The sequence below is a fragment of the Chlorocebus sabaeus genome, chromosome 2, assembly GCF_047675955.1.
Source record: "Chlorocebus sabaeus isolate Y175 chromosome 2, mChlSab1.0.hap1, whole genome shotgun sequence".
NCBI classification, from domain to species: Eukaryota; Metazoa; Chordata; class Mammalia; order Primates; family Cercopithecidae; genus Chlorocebus; species Chlorocebus sabaeus.
Window position 1 is genome coordinate 63,150,476 of NC_132905.1, and position 25,188 is coordinate 63,175,663.

At 46.0% G+C, this 25,188-nt stretch overlaps 1 protein-coding gene across 2 annotated transcripts in view; it reads left to right on the forward strand.

The window, feature by feature from the left end:
* The window catches only part of TGM6 (transglutaminase 6), a 52,780-nt gene that overhangs the window by 8,237 nt on the left and 19,355 nt on the right, over window positions 1–25,188 (forward strand). For both annotated transcript variants that reach the window (XM_037994984.2, XM_037994985.2), the window contains exons 2-9: window positions 5,575–5,748; window positions 6,316–6,558; window positions 7,614–7,732; window positions 9,010–9,138; window positions 10,651–10,828; window positions 11,392–11,530; window positions 13,370–13,473; window positions 13,555–13,797. In XM_037994984.2, coding sequence (XP_037850912.2) covers window positions 5,575–5,748; window positions 6,316–6,558; window positions 7,614–7,732; window positions 9,010–9,138; window positions 10,651–10,828; window positions 11,392–11,530; window positions 13,370–13,473; window positions 13,555–13,797 — 1,329 coding nt within the window. The remainder of the gene's footprint in view (window positions 1–5,574; window positions 5,749–6,315; window positions 6,559–7,613; window positions 7,733–9,009; window positions 9,139–10,650; window positions 10,829–11,391; window positions 11,531–13,369; window positions 13,474–13,554; window positions 13,798–25,188) is intronic.

The window sequence follows — 25,188 nt, forward strand, 5'->3', positions numbered from 1 at the left end:
ATGGTCTCTCAGGTCACTTGCTCAGGGGAAACTAAGCACCATGCCAGGAGGACACTCAAGCATTTCCATGGAGAAATCCACACGGAAAGGAACCAAGGTGCTTCAACCTGTATTCAGCACCAATTTGCCAACCATGTAAGTTAGTCACTTTTAAAGCGGATTCTCTAGCCTCAGTCAAGCCTTCAGATGAGTATGGCCGCAGCTAACATATGATTGCAACCACATAAGCAACTCTAATTAACAGCTGGCCAGTGGAGCTCTGCCCAAATTCCTGACCCACAGAAACCATGAAAGATAACATATGATTATCATTTTTCCAAGTTAAACTCTGGGTTAAACAGATTGGTTAAGAAGCAATAGATGAGTAAAACATCAACTCTTTTGTCCCTAATGCCTTCCCTCTCAATATAACAAATATTTAATAGTGTCCCTTCACCAACCTGAAATTGAATTGACACAGCTTACCTACCTCTATACGCCACTTTTTAAAAAATTGTATCCTAGCTATAATATAAATAGTAAATAAAAGGAAATCAGTTTTTACTAAACATACTTACGTATGTAAATGCTTATTGAAACTTTACCAGAAGACATGATGAAGTGATCAGATGCCATCCTGTGACTGTAGTGAATCAAGACAAAAACAAGACCACTTCATAATCATGAGTGAACACAGACAAAAACATGAACATTGTCTAAGCCATTTACTGGTCTCCATTTACTGACATATTAGCCCTATAGCTGGGCTAATATGAATAATGGCTGCTTCTTTATCACTTATGACACTAGCCTCAATTCATTCTCCCCACCTTCTATGTAGGACTATTAAGATACTCAGATATAGACTTGCCTCATTCCAAGATCAGCCTCCAATCCAGAGCAAAGCCCTGCTTCTCTGAACTTCCCCAAAACCATCTAACGCAAGTCGCAATCTGTAAGTCCTCTCTAATATCCTCTTCCCAAGATGTTCCGTGGTTCTTTGTGGTGAGCGTTCTTTCTCATTGCCATGAGCAATGAGCCCTTCCTGTTCATTGTACTGATGCATTGCTGGTGGTCTTTGGCTAGAGGGCTTTGACAGAAAAGAAAATAAATTTCAGTGTTCATCATTCATAATAAGGGGAAATAGTAATGAAACTTTTGTTTCAGTTTATATCTGTGCATGTATATATGTTTACAGGCATATGGAGTATGGAACATTTAAAACTGTTTCTTATGTCAATCACAATAAAACTAGTATAACCACTGACCCAGTGGTCAACAGCTGGACGACTCCACTCTAGCCCTTGCTTGTTTGTGTGCCCTTTGGCAAGTTATTTCACTTCTCTTGACCTCAGTTTCCTCATTCATTCATTAACACATTTAAGAAATATTTGTTGAGCACCTTCCATGTATCAGGCACTGAAGATTCATCAATGAGCAAAACAGACACAGCTCCCTGCCCTTTTGGCGTTGATATTCTTGAAAGGGAAAGTAAGCAATTAAAATAAAGAAATAAAATATATTGTAAGATGTCAGTAACTGCCGTGGAGGAAAATAGTGGAAAAGGAGGGTAGGGGTGATTTGCAATTTATAAAGGGGTGGTCAGGGAAGGTCCCACTGAAAAGGTGACATTTGAAGAAGGAGGCAAGGGAGCAGGTTCTGCAGGAATCTGAAAGGAGAGCAATCCACACAGAGGGAACAGCAGGTGCAAAAGCCCTGAAGAAGGAGCCTGTCCACAGGTTCAAAGAGAAATAAAGTCAGTGTGGCTTAAGGGGATGAGAGAGGGGAAGAGAAACAGAATGCCCAAAAAAGATATCAAAGTGCCTAATCTTGAAGGGCTTGAGGGTCATTGTCGGGACTTCAACTCTGCTGAGACAGACAGGAACCAATGGAGAGCTTGAGAGCAACCAAGTGATCTTGGATTTTAACAGGATCCTTCTGACTTCCATGTTGAGAATGAGCCCTGGGGACATGCAGGGGTGGGGGCACAGGGGAGGTGAAATAGGGAACTCAGTAAGCATGACGGCATCTAGAAAATGAAAAGGGTCGGCCGGACGCGGTGGCTCAAGCCTGTAATCCCAGCACTTTGGGAGGCCGAGATGGGCGGATCACGAGGTCAGGAGATCAAGACCATCCTGCCTAACACGTTGAAACCCCGACTCTACTAAAAAAAATACAAAAAACTAGCCAGGCGACGTGGCGGGCTTCTGTAGTCCCAGCTACTCGGGAGGCTGAGGCAGGAGAATGGCGTAAACCCGGGAGGCGGAGCTTGCAGTGAGCTGAGATCTGGCCACTGCACTCCAGCCTGGGCGACAGAGCGAGACTCCGTCTCAAAAAAAGAAAAAAGAAAAAAAGAAAATGAAAAGGGTCACAGTGCCTCCCTTAGGTGTATGTGAGAAGGCATAAGCACTTGAATACATACAAAGATTTTATTATTGTTGTTTGTATTATCCCAAATCTAATAGCTGATTGGACAAAGGAGAGATGAACTCTGGAGGCAGGGCCGAGGCAGGAACATCTCAGGGGACAATCACAGGCACCCAAACCAGGAGGGGCCTTAGGAAAAGCACAAGGCAGGAAAGAGATGTGTGGGACGTCAGGGCAGGAGGTTGCAGAGGTAGAGTCTGATGCAGCCAGAGCAAAGAGTAACTGAGCTGTGAGGGGATGGGTGTGAGCTGGAGGGGTCAGATCTTGGACAGATCATAACAGACAATGGGGCATCCAGTGGAGGCTTGGGAGCAGATGTTTGACAAAATGAAACAGCAGCTTCATGAAACATCCCTTTGCTTACTAAAGCATCTCACCAGATATCACTAATTAATCTTCTACATGGCACCAGAATGATCTTTCCAAGGTACAAATCTGATTACATCACAGCTTTGCTTAAAACAATATTTGGCTAACTACAGTCCTTAGGATAAAAGGCAGATTTCTCATCCCACTCCAAGCATTGGTGGTCTGCCGACTATGGGCCCCTCCAACCTCATTGCCTTCCCCACACATCTGCTTTCTCTCAAATTTTAGAAGTCACCGTGCTCCCTCCTGTCTCTCTGTCTAGCGCCATAGCTGCTGGCTAGAATTCAAGGCTGCACACATCCTAGAGCTTTAAGCTGTTGCTTATAGTACTCTAGCGAATAGTTTTGTTAATCTAACTACTTTAGTTTAGGTGTTCTGTGCTCCTGGGACTCCCAATGCCTCTCCCGTAGGGTTCATCTCAAAGCTTGCCCTAAATGTTTGAGGTCTATCTGCTTAATGCCAGTCTTCTCCACTGGGCTATCAACTGTGTGATGTCAGGGCCAGAGGGTATTTGATGGACTGTTGGGTCTGTAGCATCCAGCACAATGCCCAGCACTTGAATGAATGAACGCTGAATAGAGGAAGAGGATGCTTGGACTGAGACTAGATCCATCACTCAACTCTTTCATGGAGATACCCATCCAATTTAAGACTCAGCCTCAATTCCGCCTTCTCAAGGAAGCCTTGCTTGTCCTGCTTCAGACCAGGACAAGCCCTCCATTACTTTTCTTTCAGCTCCCATCCTTCTCCCTGATAGCATGTATCAAAGCGAGAATTAGTTACATGCACTCACCTACTTAGGTGTCACCCCTGGAACATAATAAGTAACATTTATTGAGCTCTCATCTTCTGAGGACTCTAAATGACAGGAGCCATTATCCTCACAATCACACCACAGGCATTATTCCTATTCTGCAGAGTGGGGAACTGAGAGGCAGAGAGGTCAAGAAGGCAGGCTAGGAACAGTGGTCACACCTGTAATCCCAGCACTTTGGGAGGCCAAGTTGGGCAGATTGCTTGAGTTCAGGAGTTCAGGGCGACATGGCGAAACCTGGTCTCTACCAAAAATACAAAAAATTAGCTGAGTATGGTGGCATGTGCCTGCAGTCCCAGCTACTTGGGAGGCTGAGATGAGAGGATCATTTGAGCCTGGGAGGCAGAGATTGCAGTGAGCCGAGATCGTGCCACTGCACTCCAGCCTGGGTGACAGAGCGACACTCAGTTTCAAACAAAGAAAGGAAGGTAGGTCAACCAGTAGATGGCCAAGTCAGAATCTGAACCCATATCAGCTGCCCCCAGAGGACCTGCTCATAACCATTGAGCCAGACAGTCTCACCGCACCATGCATTGAAGGCAAGCCCACATCTACATCCTCAGCACCAGACACCAGCCTGGCATAAGAATATACAGTCAATCCTCAATCTTGTGGATTCTGTACATGCACATTCCTAATATTTATTTTTAAATCCAAAATCTATACTCTGCACTTTCTTAGCCATTCACAGACATGCACAGAGTGCAGAAATATTGTCGCCTGACCTGACATGCATATTCCCAGCTGAAGCTGAACAGGCAATATTCTGCCTTCTTGTTTCAGCTCTCATACTATAAACAAATAACCTTTCTCTGTCTATTTAAAACTAGGGGTTTTTTGCATTTTTGTGCTTTTTTGTTGGTGATTTCTCTGTTTAAAATGGCCGCTGAGCACATTAGTGCTGTCTCATGTTCCTAGGAAAGCTGCCGGAAAAGCGGGAAAAGCAGGAGCAGTAAAGCTGCGATGTGCCTTACATGAAAAATATGTGTTAGGTGAACATCCAGGCATGACCTATAGCGCTGCTGGCCACAAGTTCAATATTAATGAATCAACAATATATATTAAATAATGTTTGTTTCTTCTGAGAGGGAGAGTCTTGCTCTGTGGCCCAGCTAGAGTGCAGTGGTACAATCTTAGCTCATTGTAACTTCCGCCTCCCGGGTTCAAGCGATTCTCCTGCCTCAGTCTCCCGAGCGGCTGAGATTACGGGCACCCACCACCACGCCCGGCTCATTTTTTTGTATTTTAGTAGAGATGAGGTTTCACCATGTTGGCCCCAGGGTGGTCTCGAGCTCCTGAGCTCAGGCAGTCCACCCACCTCGGCCTCCCAAAGTGCTAGGATTGCAGGCGTGAGTCACCACGCCCAGCCTGAATAATGTATCTTTAAACAGAAATGCACATTTATATACTGATCAATTGATGAATAAGTTGGGACCAGAGGCTCACAGGAACCTAAACTTGTATTCATTTTCCCTAAGGGCAATGGGTCAGTTCTCATTAATTCAACATTTGCAGTGATTTTACAGAACTTAATGACTAAGGCTGGGCACGGTGCCTCACACCTGTAATCCCAGCACTGTGGGAGGCCGAGGCAGGCAGATCACCTGCGGTCAGGAGTTCAAGACCAGCCTGGCCAACATGGCAAAGCCCCATCTCTCCAAAAATATACAAAGAAATTACCCAGGTGTGGTGACATACCCCTGTAGTTCCAGCTTCTCGGGAGGCTGAGGCACGAGAATTGCTTGAACCCGAGAGGCAGAGGTTGCAGTGAACCAAGATCACACCACTGCACTCCAGCCTGGGTGACAGAGTGAGACCCTGTGTCAAAAACAAAACAAAACAAAACAAAAACAGAGAATCGCTGACATATGATAAATAGCAGTTGGATGAACAAATGACTGGCTGGGATTGAATGGGAGGACAAGCCCAGAGTGGGTGAGAAACACAAGGCCGTGTCCTCATCTCCCTGTCCTCTCCCCACCCAGGGATCAGAGTCACCAAGGTGGACTGGCAGCGGTCAAGGAATGGCGCTGCCCACCACACCCAGGAGTACCCCTGCCCTGAGCTGGTGGTTCGCAGGGGCCAGTCGTTCAGCCTCACGCTGGAGCTGAGCAGAGCCCCAGACTGTGAGGAGACCTTCATCTTCATGGTGGAAACAGGTAACTGGGCTCGCCAGCGCCCCCTTCTCATCCGCAGCTGGAGGGACCTGTCTTATGACCCAGTAACCTGAGACCTTGCAGTCAGCAGCTCAGGCTCTGGGGGAAGCAAGTCCCTGTAGGTAGACGGAGCCTTGAACCCTGGAGGCTTCTGGTGGCAGCTTTCTGGGAGTGGTTGGCAGGTACTGCCAGCAGACAGTGGAATGGATGGGATGACGTCTCTGGAACCCTGTGTGTACCAGACACCCAGGGCTCTGGAAGGGTATGAAAAACCATCAAGCACTTTGAAGCCCAAGCTTTTCTTTCCTTTCCTGGCCCGACATAAGCAGACTTTGGTTTCAAACAATGCTGTCACTTTCTCCTTAGCCTGGAAGTGGCTGGGGTGTCAGGGCAGCTGAGGTGGACCCTCACCCGGCCACTGGCCTTCTTGATTTTGGTCAGGTCCTTCTCCCAAAGCCTCCCAGCAGTTCAGGGGTGAAGGTGGGGCTTCCAGGCCTGTAGCTTTTTTCGCTTCTCTAAAGCTGGGTTTCCCAGGGGCAGGGTCTCCTGAGTCCCTCTCCCCTCCTCCAGGACCCCGGGCTTCTGAGGCCCTCCACACCAAAGCTGTGTTCCAGACATCAGAGCTGGAGCTGGGTAAGGGCTGGACAGCAGCAAAGGAGGCTCAGATGGAGAACACTCTGACCGTCAGTCTCGCCAGCCCTCCCAATGCTGTCATTGGCCGCTACCTGCTGAGCATCAGGCTTTCCTCTCACCGCAAACACAGCAACCGGAGGCTGGGCGAGTTTGTTCTTCTTTTCAACCCATGGTGTACAGGTAGGAGTGGCCAAGTCCAAGGTAGAGGTGTTTCCAAAAGACATCCTCAGAGGAGGGCCTGCCCTTGGAGGGAGCCTGGGAGGTGGGTTAAAGGATAAGAAGGTGAATGCCAAGAGCTGGGCAAGTACTTGGCCTAGGCAGAGGTAGGCAATGGTCAGAGAAACCTGGTAGCAGGTGCTTCAAAGCCTGTGCCAGAGGACCCAGTGGGCAGGAGAGGCCCAGGGGTGGGTAAGAGCCAGGACTTGGAAATCAGACTGCCTTGGTTTAGTCCCAGCTCTGCTGAGCTGCTCCCCTCTATCATTCTCCATTTCCTCATCTGTAATATGGGAAAAATAACAATGCCTACCTCTTAGGACTGTGGTAAAAATCCATAGAGCTAAAACTTGTAACATATGAGATACATCATAAGGCCTTAGTAAGGGGTAGCCAGGATCAGTATTCTTATTAATATTTAAGAAATATGGCCGGGCGTAGTGGCTTACACCTGTAATCCTGGCACTTTCGGAGGCCGGGGCGAGTGGATCACCTGAGGTCGGGAGTTCAAGACCAGCCTGACCAACATGGAGAAACCCCGTCTGTACTAAAAATGCAAAATTAGCCAGGTGTGGTGGCGCATGCCTGTAATCCCAGCTACTCGGGAGGCTGAGGTAGCAGAATTTCTTGAACCCAGGAGGCGGAGGTTGCGGTGAGCTGAGATTGAGCCATTGCACTCCAGCTTGGGCAACAAGAGCAAAACTCTGTCTCAAAAAAAAAGAAAACCAAAAAAAGAGAAAGAAAGGAAGGAAGAAAAAAGAAGTATGAGGCTAATGTGTCAGGTCCCATAAAACTCTTCAGTCTTGGGCTGTTTTGGGAGTGGTCCCTGCTTGGATAAAGACTTGCCGGGAGGGATGGAGTTTGGCAGGGAGGCAGCACGGGAGCTCGCAAGCCCCCTCTTGACCTCTCCTGCCCCAGTCAGTCTCCGGGCGCTGTCCTGCTGCTGATCCCTGATGCAGCCCTTCCCCAGGCCAGCAAGGCCAGAGCCCCAGTCCACACCGGGCCTGATGACTGCTTTTCAGAGGACGATGTGTTTCTGGCCTCAGAGGAGGAGAGACAGGAGTACGTGCTCAACGACAGCGGTATCATCTTCCGAGGCGTGGAGAAGCACATACGAGCCCAGGGCTGGAACTACGGGCAGGTCTCCAGGGGCACAGGCCAGACAGGGACGTGGGCTGGGACATGGGGAGGTCGGTGGGACTGGAGTCCCTCTGTCTGCTCACTCTTCTCAGAAGGGACAAGGGGGGACTCACTCCTAGAGAAAATCCACTCGTTCCTTCAGTCGTCTACTATTCATTGGGCCAGGGTGTGCACTGCATCCTGGGGAAGGGGAATTGCTTTGGACACGGTATGGACACAGAATAGGTCAGTATTGTTGTGGAAAAACGAATAGCTCTGATCAAACTCGAGCATACATCAGAATCCCAGGAGGAATGACGTGCTGGACCCCACCCCCAGAGCTGCCCACTGAGTAGGTCTCTGGCAGGGCCTGAGAATGTGCATTTCTAACCAGTTCCCAGGTGATGCTGATGCTGCTGGTCTGGGACCATGCTCTGAGAGCCACTGGCTTAGATAAGTAGTTCCAATACCAGGTACAATAGGGGAAGGAAAAAGAATGATAGGGATGGAAGCAAAGGGAGTTCAGAAGAGGGTGGAAGGAACCTCCACCTCGGCCATTGTGGAGGCTTGCATGATATTGGGGTTGGGTCTCTACAGTGAGGCGGGATCTGCCCAGGCATAGGGAAGAGAGGCAGAGTCACATGGAGGTGTGAAGTAGGGAGTCCTGAGTCTGCTAGAGGAGTTCTGCCTGCCTGAGCTCCGGGTGCCCAGCGGAAGGAAGATTGGACTTGACTGTCAGGCTGAGGAGTCGCGCACTGCCCTGTAGGCCAGGGGTTTAAAGCATTCGGGATTCGTGTGCTAGGCAGGGAAGATATAGGGAAGAGTTTAGGGTCCATCTAAGGGGTAGCCACTACTCAGCACCCACTTTTTGTTGCCAGACCTTCCAAATTATCAGTGACCAGAAACCTAAATGTGTATGCAAACATCCCCCAGTTTTTAAATATTGTTAACTAATTCAAATGTGTTTGAAAACATCATGTAGACCAAATGAGCATATCAGTGAGGTAGATATGGCTCAAGAGCCATCGATTTTAGCCCAGACTTTACTGTGGGTAGTCGGGAGCCACGGGAGGTTGTTGAGCAGGGGAGAGGCGTGATTAAGGCTGAGGTTCTGATTCCCCAGGTGACTCTGAGGAAGGGTTTCCAAGACTAGGGGCTGCTCTGTGCTGCCCCTGGTGGTTGGAAGGGGCAGCAAACTGCCCTGCACAGATGGGGTGACTGACCGGGTGAGGGCTGTGGGAGGGCCTGGAATATGGGTGACTGAGCATAGCCTCTAAGCACAGCCTCTCTGGGAAGTAGTTTGAGGAGGACATCCTGAACATCTGCCTCTCCATCCTGGATCGAAGCCCTGGTCACCAAAACAACCCAGCCATTGACGTATCCTGCCGCCACGACCCCATCTACATCACCAGGGTCATCAGCGCCATGGTAAGAAGCCCCTTCATCCCTGCACATGTACTTCCTCAAGGATCCCCCAGCCAACCCTGGGGCCACACTCTGTGATTCTTCCCATCACCCCTTGTTTTAATTCGCTGTTGTTGCATAACCAACCACCCCAAAACTCAGTGGTGTAAAACAACCCTTTATTATGCTTATAGTTCTTTAGACTAGGAATTTGGGCAGGGTGCCATGAGAATGGTTTGTCTCTGCTCCAAGATGCTTCTTCTGGGGGTGTCTTAATGGCTGCATATGTCTGGGATGGTTTGACAGGACCTGTGTCTGGGGCTTTGGTTCTGGTGGTTGGCAGTTCCTAGGTTATCGTCTATGTCATGTCTCCTGGAACTGGAACATCCAGGATGACTTCCTCACCCTCATGTCAGGCCCTGGGCTGGGGTGGCTGTAGCAGCTGGGACCCACCAGTCATCACTCTTTCCACACAGCCTTCCCTTGTGGCTAGCTTGGGCTTCCTCACAATATGGCAGTCTCATGCATAGCAATGGCTCCCCCACCCCCACCCCCTGCCCCAAGCAATCCTTCCAAGAAAGAGGAAGTAGAAACTCCCAGTCTTATAAGGCCTAGGCCCGGAAACTGGCATAGCATCACTTCCACCATAGTCAGTGGTCAAAGTAGTCACAGGCCAGCCCAGACTCAAGAGGACTCATCCTCTTGAGTGGGACGTAGACCCACCTCTCCATGGGAGGCATGACAACTTTAACCTATCACAGGCCTCAGGCCATGGTGTTTCCTCCAGAAAGATGTCTGCAGGGCCCACCAGCTCCCTCTACCACATGCAGGTATTAAGGTCAGTGGGTGGTATCTGAGATTCCAAAATTGCACAAAGCTATATTTCTCCTATTTGATACTCAATTCCTCAAGACCTCAGAGAGCAGTTGGAGCACAGAGAATTAACATGAGTGACAATCCCAAACAGCAGAGCATCACAGCCCTGAGGACAGTGAAAGTCCTGAACTCTAGGCTCCCAAGTCCAAGTTCTAGACTCATGGATCACCACTTGGACTAACTTGCTATGTGATTTGGGCAGGTCCCTGAATGCTTCTGAAGCTCAGTTTTCACATCTGAAAAAAAAAAAAAAAACGATACTAATCAAACCTACATTGTAAACTTCAACAGGTTAATATAGTATGCACAAAATGCTTGGCATAGTGGTGTCTGGCACACAATAAGCGTTGAATAAATGTTAGCTGTCCCTATAATTATTACGCCAACAGTTCCCCAAAACAGATCACTTAACATAGGAAATGCTCTAAAGTTGTAATGATTTTACAACACAGTATCCAAATGGAAGATAATTGAAAATGACAAGTGCTACCAAAAAGTAGGTATTTTAAGGCAACAGATGCCCCTAATTTTCAGACAATTAAAAAGCAAGAGTGACCCCGATTGACCTGGTGGTCCAAAGTTGGAGAGGATTTTACCACGATGCAGTTCTTGAGGTAGGAAGCCCTGTCTGGTAGTGGACTCGTGCCCTCCTCTGCCCAGGTGAACAGCAACAATGACCGAGGTGTGGTGCAAGGACAGTGGCAGGGCAAGTACGGCGGCGGCACCAGCCCGCTGCACTGGCGCGGCAGTGTGGCCATTCTGCAGAAGTGGCTCAAGGGCAGGTACAAGCCAGTCAAGTACGGCCAGTGCTGGGTCTTCGCGGGAGTCATGTGCACAGGTACCCTGGGAGAGAAGGGCCCCTCCCCCAGCCTCCTCTATCTAAATGTATTTACATATATTTGCATATGCTGCAACCCATCTTCATTGATGGATTCATTGAGTGGGAGAACCAAGTCTGGCTAATGAAGAGAGAAGCCAGATAATTTATTTCCTTCACATCTGATCTTTTATTTTGAAGGAGTTACCTACCTCCCTCTGTCATTCATTGAGTGCTTTGGGTGAGCCCTGTGGCTCCCTTGGCCTCCAGTCCCCTCAGGAAGATAAGTGGGCTCTATCAGGTGGCTTCCAAGTTCCTGCCAGCCTCAAAGCCTGTCTGCTCACATGAGGTGGCAGCAGCATCTCCTGAAGTCCTTGAGAGAATGTGCAGGAGATGGTGGCATTTCTGAGAGTGGAGATGGGAGTCTCAGCCCCGCAACCTGCCGAAGTAGACAGACAGACAGACAAAGATGGGGTGGCGGAGGGCTTTGACCACAAATGAGCCAGGGCACCTGTGGAAGCCAGGCCCCTCCCCCAGGGGCCAGGGTCCCGCCTGCTCCGAGCCTCCCAGTCTCTGCTTTGCAGTCCTCAGGTGCTTGGGGATAGCCACACGGGTCGTGTCGAACTTCAACTCAGCCCACGACACAGACCAGAGCCTGAGTGTGGACAAATACGTGGACTCCTTCGGGCGGACCCTGGAGGACCTGACAGAAGACAGCATGTGGTAGGTCCTGCCCCCAGCCCAGGCCCAAGGGCTCTGGAAGCCCTGCAGGTGGAGTAAGGCGTCATCTTCCATAACACCACCAGGGAGCGGCAGGCCCAGAACCCAGCTCTCCTGAGTCTGAGCCGGCTCTGGAGGGAGCGAGAGGCCCCTGCGGACAGAGTGGTACCTCTTCCAAGATGTAAGGTCTGAGGTCAAGATATGCAGACTCAGAGGTCAGGAGGGGCCTCAAGATTTGATTGCCTTGAACGCCTGGTTCTACTCTCTGGGAATCTGTGGCTTCCTGAGGTGGGGTGGGAACTCCATCAGCACAGGTAACTCTGGATCAGGCTTCTGCTTCCGTGTCAGCTGTGGTTCTCCGTGCTGTGTGTCTCCTTCCTCCGTTAAAACAAAATTCTTCACATAAAGCTTTAAAAAATTCATTCTAGGCTGGGCGCGGTTGCTCACGACTATAATCTCAACACTTTGGGAAGCCGAGGCTTGAGGTCAGGAGTTTGAGACCAGCCTGGCCAACACGGTGAAACCCCATCTGTACTAAAAATAAAAAATAAAAAATAGCCAGGTGTGGTGTCACACGTCTATAATCCCAGCTACTGGGGAGGCTGAGGCGTGAGAATTGCTTGAACCTGGGAAGCAGAGGTTGCAGTAAGCTGAGATTGCACCATTATACTCCAGTCTAGGGGACAGAGTGAGACTCTATCTCAAAATAAATAAATAAATAAAAATTAAAAAATACAGATTAGGAGAGACAGTGAAGAGAACACAACACAGAGACACAGAGAGCCTTGTATCCTTGTTCCCCAGGGGAGCCTGCCAGGAACCCTTCCCGAGCTGGCCTCCAGCTCAGACCATCTCTGCTCCCCTTGGTCTCTCCTCTTTTTTGGTTCTCTTCATTCCCTGGAAGCCCAAAATACTCACATTCTTCTCTTTTCTTCATGCAGAAAGCACATACACTTCATTTTGATGTTGAGGACTCTGTCACCACCCAGGTTATCAGGGGCCCACTTTTAATCCCCAAATGCTAATCAAGATACTTTCCCCAAAAAAGACAGTTGCCTGCCAAAGAGGAGTTCTGAGGCTGGCTATAAAGATGCCAAGACAGGCAAACCAGGAATCAGGTTTCTCTCTGCTCCTTTCTTTCTGCAAGACCTTGAGCAAGTGATATCTTGTTTCCTACTCATATTCTCATCTTTAACACAGGGAATTAAAAATAAGGCTGGAATTACCAGGGTCTATAGAGCTCTACATAATCAGAACCCTACCTACCCTCTCTGCTGGCCATATCCCAGAGATACTTAAATACTTTATGCTCCTTGAACACACTAGGCTTTTTCTCGTCTCACTCAAGACCTTTGCACATGCTGTTCCTTCTGCCTGGAATATTATTCCTTCAGTCTTCCTATAGCTTATTCTTCCCCACTTAAGTCTCATCTGCAATGTCATTTACCTAGAGTAGGTCTATAGGGGTTGTTCTCTAGCTCAAGCCCCTCTTTATCTTCATAATATTTATTGTCACTTGCATTTCTTTATCTGCTGACTTAGCTCTGCCTGTCTCCTTTGTTACAGTGTAAGCAGCATGAGAGTAAGGATCTTCTGTCTTAGTTGCAGTACCTTGAACAACAGGTTCTTGATAAATATACATACACATCTATATACACACATACACATATATACAAACATATATGAATGCCGTGTGCTCATTAGTGTGGTTGAATGAATGGTTCACAAGATGCAGCCACAGTTCTTGTGCAGAGTAGGGCGCCCAGGGCCTGCCTCTCAGTAGTATCTTCCCTTCCTGTGCCCTCACTCTAGGCAGCTTCACCCATCCTCTCTCTGTGACAGGAATTTCCATGTCTGGAATGAGAGCTGGTTTGCCCGGCAGGACCTAGGCCCCTCTTACAATGGCTGGCAGGTTCTGGATGCCACCCCCCAGGAGGAGAGTGAAGGTACGCTCAACTGGGTGGGGTAGCTTCCAGATCCCTGCTTTTTCCTTACCCACGCTGCTTATGCCCACCCCTCCTGCCCAGGTGTGTTCCGGTGCGGCCCAGCCTCAGTCACTGCCATCCGTGAGGGCGATGTGCACCTGGCCCACGATGGCCCCTTCGTGTTTGCGGAGGTCAACGCCGACTACATCACCTGGCTGTGGCACGAGGATGAGAGCCGAGAGCGTGTATACTCGAACACGAAGAAGATTGGGAGATGCATCAGCACCAAGGCGGTGGGCAGTGACTCCCGCGTGGACATCACCGACCTCTACAAGTATCCGGAAGGTAAGGGCCACATGGCAGCCTTTATTACCTTTATTACCTTCCCCAGGATGGCCCATGTGCTGCAGAGATCCCACTGTGGGTAGCCTGAGGTCAGGCCCCGCCCCATGTATATGACGCTGACAGCAGCTTCCGTGCACATTGTCTCTGTGCTCTGAGCCAAGTGCCTTTATTTAGGCTACATTAATAACTTCCTCTGTTTGCTAAGCACCTCTTCTGCCTTAGAAGATTTCCCATACGTAATAATAATAGCTACATTTCCTTGAACACTTGCCATATACCAGGCACTGCATTAGGTATGTTCACATACAATAATAATCACTACTAGTAATAATGATGATAGTAGCAGGTATTATTTATTGAACACCCTGGACAAATGCATGGCACAGGCCCAATTCAGACTAATAATAATACCATCTCCTGTTTAGCATCTGCCAGGGCCTGTGCCATGAAACCAATTTATGGCCACTGGTTTATTGAAGAGCCCTTACTTGTTAGGCTACAAAAACAAAACAGTTGTATTTTTTCTTACAGCTGCTTCCAACTATACACTTTAAAAATCTCCCTTTCCCACTGTGTAACAGTTTCCTTAGCAATGTTATGATCTGATTAACATATTTTCAACCATTTCTGCTTGTTAAAGCCATGTCACCAAGTAATTACAACTTCAAGCTCAAACTTGAATTAGACCCTGTCTCCTCCTGTCCCCTGAGCACAAGCTACAGCAATGACCCTGGAAGATTGCTAAAGAGGAGACACAGTCTGCTCTGAACACCTCCTCACCTCCCTTTTCTACTCTCTAGCATCATATTTTACAGCTCTGGTTGCACATTTTTTTTTCCTTTGAGATGGAGTCTCACTCTTGTTGCCCACACTGGAATGCAATGATATGATCTCAACTCACTGCAACCTACACCTCCTGTGTTCAAACGATTTTTCTGCCTCATCCTCCCAAGTAGCTGGGATTACAGGAGCCCACCACCATGCCCGGCTAATTTTTGTATTTTTAGTAGACATGGGGTTTCATCATGTTGGGCAGGCTGCCCTTGAACTCCTGACCTCAGGTGATCTGCCCACCTCGGCCTCCCAAAGTGCTGGGATTACAGATGTGAGCCACTGCACCCGACCCCTGGTTGCTCATTTGAATTATCCAGGGAGCTGTTTCAGTTATGTATCTTAAACAATAATTACTTATTTGGTCAATTCTGTGGGTCAGCAATTTGGGCTGTGCTCAGCTGGGATGGTTCATCTCCAGGTGGTGTTGGCTGGGATCTCACATATGTCTGTCACATGGGACTGCTGAGATGGCTGGGTCTGTGTTCCCACTTGGACTCTCTTGTCCCAACAGGCCAGCCCTTGCTATTGTCCCAATAGCAGCAACATTCCCAGAAGGTGAGAGATGAAGCTGTGAAGTTTCTAAAGGCCTGGCTCAGAATGTGCACCATGTCACTTCTGCCACATTCTATTGGTCAAAGCAATTCATGAGCCCAATCCAGATTCAAGGGGTGGGAAGTTGCAAGGCATTATGGCCATTTTTAATCTACCCCAGCAGTCCAGATTGCACCCCTGACTAATTGAATCATAGTCTCTACAGGATGTGGTTCTGGCATTGGGACTTTTTAAAGCTCCCAGGTGGTCTCTAGTGTGCTACCAATGCTGAGAGCACTGTTAGGCTAAGGGGGAGGAAAAGAGGAGAGAAGAGAGCAGATGCCTTTGTCTTAACTGGGTGAGGATTCAGTGCCGGCTAAGTGGGCGGATACTGCTGCCCTAGTTTCCTATCTATGCTTGCTGAGGACAGATGGTGGCTCCATCACAACCTGCTGCCATCAAGGCTAATTCCTGTGCTGTTCCTGTAGACACTGCTGATTTCTTGTGCTATTTGGGCCTTTTCAACACGGCTTCTTTCTGATGCATGGTTACTTTTGTCCCCAAGTTCTGCCGAGGTTTTACAAGGCTGTGGTGCCCCACCCTAAGTTCCACTGTCTCCCACTCCAAGGCTGGGAACTGAAACCTGACACTTGTGGGTAGGAGGAGCAGTCTTGACTGGCTGTCTCCACCTGCTGTCTCTCTTCAGTTCTCTTCTCCCTGCTCACGTAGTACACGGCTTAGTAAGACGGGATGAACAGATCTCCCACAGGGAGGGGAATACCAACTTCCCTTTCTGTAGGCACCCCCAGTCTTGATCAGCCAGTCATTTCTTGCTGAAGATACCCCCAAACCTTAACACTGATTCTTTTAAACACCTACACACACCCCCAACTCACACTTTAGCTCCTATCTCCAGGAACATGGCAGTTTCTTGACTATCAAAGACATCTTCCACTTTAGCCATCTTCTTACTGTCTTGGGGTGGGCTACGGATGAGGGGAGTATGTGGTAAGGCCTCTTCTGAGCTGGCACCTCTCTGATAAGACCTACAGATTGATGGCTGGGTCCCTTCTGCAGGGAGCTTCTGGAACTTAGAATGTGGGGTCTAGACTGGGAAACATGGCAAAACCCCATCTCTACAAAAAATACAAAAGAATTAGCCAGGCATGGTGGCATGTGCCTGTAGTCCCAGCTACTCAGGAGGCTCCAGTGGGAGGATCGCTTGATTCTGGGAAGCGGAGGTTGCAGTGAGACAAGATTGTGCCACTGCACTCCAGCCTGAGCAACACAGTGAGTCCCTGTCTCAAAAAAACAAAACAAAACAAAACAAACAAACAAACAAAACAAAACAAAAAAACATGAGATCTGTGGGTCTTTTGTCCTAAGATTTAACCATGACCAGCTGGGTGCAGTGGCTCGCACCTGTAATCCCAGCACTTTGGGAGGCCGAGGCGGGCAGATCACCTGAGGTCTGGAGTTCTAGACCACCCTGGCCAACATGGCGAAACCCCATCTCTACTAAAAATACAAAATTAGCCAGGCATGGTGGCACATGCCTGTATTCCCAGCTACTTGGGAGGCTGCGGCAGGAGAATCGCTTGAACCTGGGAGGCAGAGGTTGCAGTGAGCCAAGATTGTGCCACTGCGCTCCAGCCTGGGCAACAAGAGCAAAACTCCATCTCAAAAAAAAAAAAAAAAAAAAAGCCACAGGAGAAATTAACATCCTGTTACATGATGACAGTGATGGCAATCACTGTCACTGAGCGCCTGCTGTGGGCTGGCCATTTCCACAAGTTATGTAGTTATTTTATGTAACAAATGTTTACAAAGCCCTTACCATGAGCTTTTAAGTGAGACACAGATACAGCATTTATTTTACAGAGGAGAAGACAGAGGCACAGAGAGGCAAGTTGATCCAGCCAGAGAACATACCTAGTAAGGGAGAACTCCCCTGCAGAATCCAGAGCCCATGCTCCTCACTCTGCACTGCACTGCCACTGTTTAATTATACTATTGTTTACTATTTATTGACCACCTACTGTGGGCAACGTGATTTCACATCTAGGTTAACAAAAATAATAATAATAGTATCTAGAACTTGCTAAGCACAATGTCCATGCATTAGTTCATTCAGTATTTATTTTATTTTATTTTTTATTGTTTTTTTGAGATGGAGTCTCACTCTGCCACCCAGGTTGGAGTACAGTGGCCGGATCTCAGCTCACTGCAAGCTCCACCTCCCAGGTTTATGCCATTCTGCCTCAGCCTCTCGAGTAGCTGGAACTACAGGCGCCTGCCACTTTGCCCGGCTAGTTTTTTTTTTTTTTGTATTTTTTAGTAGAGACGGGGTTTCACCGTGTTAGCCAGGATGGTCTTGATCTCCTGACCTCGTGATCTGCCCGTCTCAGCTTCCCAAAGTGCTGGCATTACAGGCTTGAGCCACCACGCCCGGCCTTAATAATTATTTTAAAATCATTTTATGAACCAGGCATGGTGACTCACACCTGTAATCCCAGCACTTTGGGAGGTCACAGTGGGCAGATCACCTGAGGTCAGGAGTTCAAGACTAGCCTAGCTAACATGGCGAAACCCCATCTCTATTAAAAATACAAAAATTAGCAGGACGTGGTGGTGGTTGCCTGTAGTCCCAGCTGCTCAGGAGGCTGAAGCAAGAGAATTGCTTGATCCCAGGAGGCGGAGGTTGCAGTGAGCCAAGATTACGTCACCACACCCCAGCCTACAGAGTGAGACTCCATCTCAAAAAATAAAAAAGTCATTTTATGGATAATCAAACTGAGGCACAGGGAGGTTAAGTAACTTCTCCAAGTTCTCAAAGCCCAGAGGAGCTGGAGTTCTAATGAGGCAGTCTAGTCTCAGGGCCTCTGCCCTCCCCGCTATGCCAGACTGCCCCTCTTCGCTGAGTGGCCTCGGTGTGCCATACACCATGCTAGGCTTTTTTCATGTGCTCTCAAAGTAGAGAGCCTCCTGAGTGCCAGGCATGATTCAGAGGCAAGGGGACAAAGAGAGGTCCCCAGAGAACATACCACATGGTGAGCTGACAACATGGAATAATTCAGAGTGACTGCCACTGTACTGGGGTGTCCAGAGGCTAAAGGAGCAGAGAGGAAGAGTCTCTAACTCAGCCACGGCAGAAGGTATCAGGAAAAGCAGCGTATGGGAGGGAATGCTGAAGGGAGTAAGATTCAGCCAGGAGATGAAAGGTTGAGAAGGCATTCCAGGAAGACAGGGTCCAGCCGGATTCCAGACTCATGCTGGGCAATACTGCTCATGGAAGCCAAGACATCCTTGACTTGCATAAGCAGTATTCTACAGATGAAATGACAGGGGCTTGTGCCTCTCTGAGTCATAAGCCCTTGCTCTGTCTGTGGAACCAGGACACATGCTAGAGCACAAAGATTCAGAGCCCCTGGGTACAACGTGCTTTGCCCATACTCCTAAGACAGCCTGGAGACTAAGCAAACAGAGAATGAACCTTCCAAGCAAAGAAAATACAAAGCCAAGATCTTAGTTGGTAAGGCTGGTACCAGCAGCCAACAGGGAGGCAAGGTTGGTGCACCTGTCCAGCCAACAGCTTCTAGTCCTGTGTATTAGTTTCCTGGGCCTGCCATAGTAAATTACCACAAACTTGGGTGGCTTAAAACATCAGAAATTTATTATCTCACAGTCTGGAGGCCAGAAGTCCAAAATCAAGGTGCTGGCTGGGCCATGCTCCATCCAGAGACTCTAGGAGAGATTCTTTCCTTGACTCTTCTAACTTCTGGTGGCTCAGGCATTCCTTGGCCTGTAGTCACATCACTCCTATCTCTGCCTCCACCTTCTCATGGCCTTCTTTCCTCCTATGTGTTTCAAATTCCTATCTCCTTTCTCTTACAAGGACAAAAGTCATTGGATTTAGAACCTACCCTAAATCCAGGGTGATCTTATCCCAAGATCTTGAATTATATCTTCAAAAATCCTATTCACAGATTATATTCACACATACCAGGAGTTAGGACTTGGGAATATTGTTGAGGAGGACATTGTTCAACCCACTGCAGCCTGTGTGGGAAGACCAAGCACCTGCTGCCCAGGGCCTGGCTGACCAAGCAGACAGGAAATAGTGAGTGCAGTGGCTGTGAGGCTACAGCTGCTGAGAGGTTGATGCAGAGACCCTGTGACCAGCCCAGGACACTCTCCTTCCACATTCTCTGTCTGTCTTCCATCCATTCTACTCTCTGCCTTTCTACTGTGCCTTTCTCTCTCCCTCCCTTCTTGCATTTAGTGGGCACCCCCAGATACCAGGTGGGAGGGTGGACAGGAAGTGCAGGAAAGCAAATAATCCCAATGCAGTGTGATGAGGTCAGGCTGCCGAGGTACAGAATGATCAGGTTACAGCAGCAGGGAGGACAGTGCTTGTTCAGGTAACAGCAAGAGGGAAAGGTCATTAGCAGCTCTTTTATACCTAAAGGACTTGGCACAAGATGCTTTCTTTGCCTGGGAAGGACCTGCTGACTTCACCCCAAACTTTTGCCTGGCCAGGAGTCTCAGCACCCTATTGACTTCCTTCTAAGCACATATCACAACTTGATGTTTGCTTGAATCTTTATTGTCTACCTAGAACTCTCCTAGACTGAGAGTTCTAGGATGGCGGGGAGCCTGACTGTTTTGTTCACTGCTGTATCCCCAACCCCTACAGCAGCATCAACTGCATAGTAAGTGCTCAGTACAGATCCATGGAATGAATGAATTGGGGCCAACAACATATGAAGGGCTTTTAATGTCATAAGGAGTTTGAGCTGTATCAAGAAGGGCCTTGCTTTGTTGATTGTAGGACTGGCTTATGTGAAGCTACAGGACATGTAAGCCACATTTTCACATTGTTTTCTATTAGCATGTGTTTATTGAGCACTTACTGGATGCCAGCCAACCAGTGAGCAAAATGCATATGATCTTTATCTTAAAGGAGCTGACATTCTAGTGGGGCAGGTAAAAGTAAACAAATAAGTAAAACGACTAGTATTTCAGATAGTGATAAGTATTCTGGAGGAAAATAAAGAAGGGAAAGAGTTTAGGGACTGGTTGAGAGGAAGCGAGCATTTGTCATTTAAAATCAGGTGGACATTAACAGACACCTATAGAAGATTCCACATTATAGCAGCAACATATACACATTCTTGGAAAGTACAAGGGTAGCATTATCTAGAATTGACCATATGCTCAGCCATAAAATAAGCCTCCGTAAACTTAAGAAGATTGAAATCATACAAAGTGTATAATCTCATTGCAATAGAATTCAATTAGAAATCAGTATCAGAAAATAATTTGATACATTTATAATATGTGAAAATTAAACAACACATACATCTAAATATCCAATGAGCCAAAGGAAAAATCACAAGTCAAATTAGAAAATACTTTGCAGTGAAAAAAAATGAAAACACAATGTGCCAAAATTTATAAGATGCAGCTAAAGTAGTACACAGAGGGAAATTTATAGCCATAAAAACCTATATTAAAGAAGAAAGATTTCAAACCAATAGCCTAATCTTCTACCTTAAGAACCTAGAAAAATGGCTGGGTGCAGTGGCTCACACCTATAATCCCAGCACTTTGGGAGACTGAGGTGGGCAGATTACCTGAGGTCAGGAGTTCGAAACTAGCCTGGCCAACATTAGGACACCCTGTCTCTACTAAAAATGCAAAAATTATTTGGGTATGGGGGCATGTACCTGTAGTCCCAGCTACTCGGGAGGCTGAGGCAAGAGAATCACTTGAACCCGGGAGGCAGAGGTTGCAGTGAGCCTAGATCAGGCACCTGCGCTCCAGCCTGGGCCACAAAAAAAAAAACTCTGTCTAAAAAAAACAAAAAACAAACAAACAAACAAACCTCGAAAAAGAAGAGCAAAGTAAACCCCTAAAAAAGCAGAAAGAGAAAACAAGAAAGATTAAAGTGGAAATAAATGTAAATGAAATAAAGAGCAGAAAAATCATTAAAGAAAATCAACAAAACCAGTTGATTCTTTGAAAAGATTGACAAAATTGATAAACCTTTAGCTAGACTAAGAGAAGAATCAAATTACTAAAATTAGAGAGGACATCACTACCAACCCTACAAAAATGAAAAAAATTATAAAGAGTGTGGTTTTTAAAGAAAAGTATTTGGTTATCATCCCCGGTTCGTGACCCACAGCTCCTAAAACTCTTGGAGTCTTCAGAATGAGAGGAACATCAGCTGTAATATGTTAGTGAGATGACTATGTGCACCTAGATCACTTTCAGCATGGGGCTGGTTGCCTGAAAAATCAAGACATGATTAGGGATTTGGGACTTTAAACCCCACCTCTGACCTCCAGGGAGGGGAGAGAGGCTGAAGATTGAGTTAATCACCAAAGGCCTATGATTTAATCAGTCATGCCTGTGTAATGAAACTCTGAACTGTTTTTCTGAGTTCTGTGAACCACGCTAACAAATTATCAAACCTAAGGCTGTGGGCAGTTGTGATAACCCCAAATCTGTAGCAAAGTTAGACAGAAGTGTGAATAACCCTGGGTAACCAATACTTGTGACTGGAGTCTGAAGTCTCAGTCTTGTGGGACTGAGCCTTTAAACCTGTGGAGTCTGATGCTAACTCCAGGTAGGTAGTGAATGGAATGGAATGGAATGGAATGGAATGGGATGGAATGGAATGGAATGGAATGGAAGGAGACCCAGTTGGTGTCCAGAGAGTTGGAGAATTGGTTAGTATGAAAACCCCACAGACATTTGGAATCAGAATTGCTATAATTAATGACAGTTTATTAGGGGATACTATGAGCAACTGTATGACAACATATTAGATAACTTTAGATTAAATGGGTAAATTTCTAGAAAGACACAACTTACCAAAACTATCTCAAAAAGAAATAGAAAATCTGGGCTGGGCGCGGTGGCTCAAGCCTGTAATCCCAGCACTTTGGGAGGCCGAGACGGGCGGATCACGAGGTCAAGAGATCGAGACCATCCTGGCTAACACGGTGAAACCCCGCCTCTACTAAAAAAATACAAAAAATTAGCCGGGTGTGGCGGCGGGCGCCTGTAGTCCCAGCTACTCGGGAGGCTGAGGCAGGAGAATGGCGTAAACCCGGGAGGCGGAGCTTGCAGTGAGCTGAGATCCGGCCACTGCGCTCCAGCCTGGGCGACAGAGCGAGACTCCGTCTCAAAAAAAAAAAAAAAAAAAGAAATAGAAAATCTGAATAGATTCACAACAAGTAAAGAACTAGTAACAGTTCATACTGAACTACTAATATGAAAACTTCCCACAAAGAAATAATCAGGCCCAGATTATGTCACTGGTGAATTCTACCAAATATTAAAAGAACTAATATCAATTTTTCATGAATTATTCCAAAAATTAGAAAATGAGGGAATACCTCTCAACTCATTCTATGAAGTCAGTATTATCCTGATACCAAAACCAGATGACAACGTCAGAAGAAAAGAAAACTATATATCTATCTCCCTTATGAATGTGAAAGCAAAAATCAATAATGAAAGCAAAAATTCATGAATATGAAATGAATTCAGTTGACTGATAAACTGAATTCAGCAACATATAAAAAAGATTATATGCTATGAGTAAGTGGGATTTATCCCGGGAATGCAAGATGGGTTTAACATTGAAAATCAGCTAATATAATACACTGTATCAATAGAAAAAAGGACAAAACCACATGATCATCTCAATAGATGCAGAAAAATCATTTGACAAATTCTCATACCCCTTTATGATTAAAAAGAAAAAACACTCAGCAAATGAAGAATAGAAGTAGTCACCCATAAAAAAGCCACAGCTAAAATGATATTTAATAGTGAAAGGTTGAACACTTGCACCCCAAAATCAGGGCAAGACCAAGATATCCTTTTTTGCCACATTGATTCATCATTTTGATGGAAGTGCTAACCAAGGAAATTAAGCAAGAAAAAGAAATAGATATCTTTTTAAAAATTGTGATGGGAAAACTGGATATCTATGTACAAAAGACTGAAGTTAGACTCTTGCATTATATAGAAAAATTAACTGAAAATGGATCAAAGGTCTAAACGTGAGAGCTAAAATTATAAAACTCTTAGAAAAAAACATAGGAGAAAAATTTCATGATGTTGGATTTGGCACTGATGTCTTGAATATGTTGCCAAAAGCATAGGCAACAACAAAAAATATATAAATTGGACTACATCAAAATTTAAAATGTCAGTTCATTGAAGGATACATTCAAGAGAATGAAAAGGCAGTTCAGAGAATGAGAGGAAATATTTGCAAATCATATTTCTGATAGGGGACTACTATCCAGAATATATTAAAAACTCCTGTAACTCAACAACAAAAACCAAATAACTTAATTTAAAAATAGGCAAAGAGCTTGAGTAGCCATTCTCCAGAGAAGATATACAAATGTCCAATAAACACATAAAAAGATGTTCAAAATCACTGATCTTTAGGGAAATGCAAATTAAATCCGCAATGAGGTACCACCTCATATCTACTAAGATGGCTACTATCAAATAAAAAAAGTGTTGGAAGGAATGTGGAGAGAGTGGAATTGGTGGGAGTTGAGAATGTAAAATGGTGCTGCTACTGTGGATAATAATATGGCTATTTCTCAAAATATCAAAAATAGAATTATCATACAATACAGCAATTCAACTTCTGGGTATATACCCAAAAGAATTGAAAGCAGGACCTTGAAGAGATATTTGTACACCCATGTTCAGAGCAGCATTATTCAAAGTAGCCAAAACATCTACGGCCATACCACCCTGAATGCACCCAATCTCATCAAAATGGCCAAAAGGTGAAAGCAACCCAAGTGTCCATCATTGAATGAATGAACAAACAAAATGTGGTATATACATACAATGGAATATTATTTAGCCTTAAAAAGAAAGAAAATACCAGCAAATGCTGGAACACAGGTGAAACTTGAGGACATTATGCTAAGTGAAATAAGCCAGACATAAAAGAACAAATATTCTATGATGCTGCTTATATCTATGAAGTACCTAGAGTAGCCAGACTCATAGAGACAGAAAGTAGAATGGTGGTTGCCAGGAGCTAAGATCTGGGGAGAATGGGCATTATTGTTTAATAAGTACAGAGTTTCAATCAAGATAAAAAGAGCTCTGGATAGATGGCAGTGATGGTTACACAACAATAAGAATGTACTTAATGACACTGAAGTGTACAATTAAAAATGGTTAAGATGGTAAATTTTATGTTATGTGTATGTTATCACAATTTTTAAAATAAAAAGAAAGAAGAGAAAAGAAGAGAGGGAGGGAGAGAGGGAGAGAAAGAAGAAATGAAAATAGAGAAATTTCCAAATTAGAAAGATATAAAACTATTTCTATTTGCACACAACATAATCTTGTATATATAAAATCCTAAGGAATCCATTAAAAAGCTATTAGAAATGATAAACAAGTTCAGCAAGTTTGCAGAACACAATATCAATATACAAAAATTAATCATATTTCTAGATACTAGCAATGAATAATCCAAAAATGAAATTAAGAAAATAAATCCATTTACAATAGTATCAAAAAGAATAAAATACTTAGGAATAAATTCAACAAAAGAAGAGCAAGACTTATATGCTAAAACTACAAAACATTGTTGAAAGAAATTAATGATATAAATAAATGAAAAAGCATCCCATTTTCGGATTGAAAGGGTTTATATTGTTAAAATTGCAAGACTCTCAAAATTGATCTACAGACTTGACAAAATCCTATCAAAGTTACAGCTGAATTTTTTCCCCAAAATTAGCAACCTGATCATTAAATTCATTTGGAAATGTAAGGGGACCGCAAATAGCCCAAAGAGTCTTGAAAAAGAAGTTGGAGGGCTCATACTTCCCAAATTCAAAACTTACTGCAGCCAGGCATGGTGGCTTATGTCTGTGATCCCAGCACTTTAGAACGCTAAGTCAGGAGACTCCCTCCAGGTCAGGAAATCTCCTTTCAGGCCAGCTGGGCAACATGGAAGAC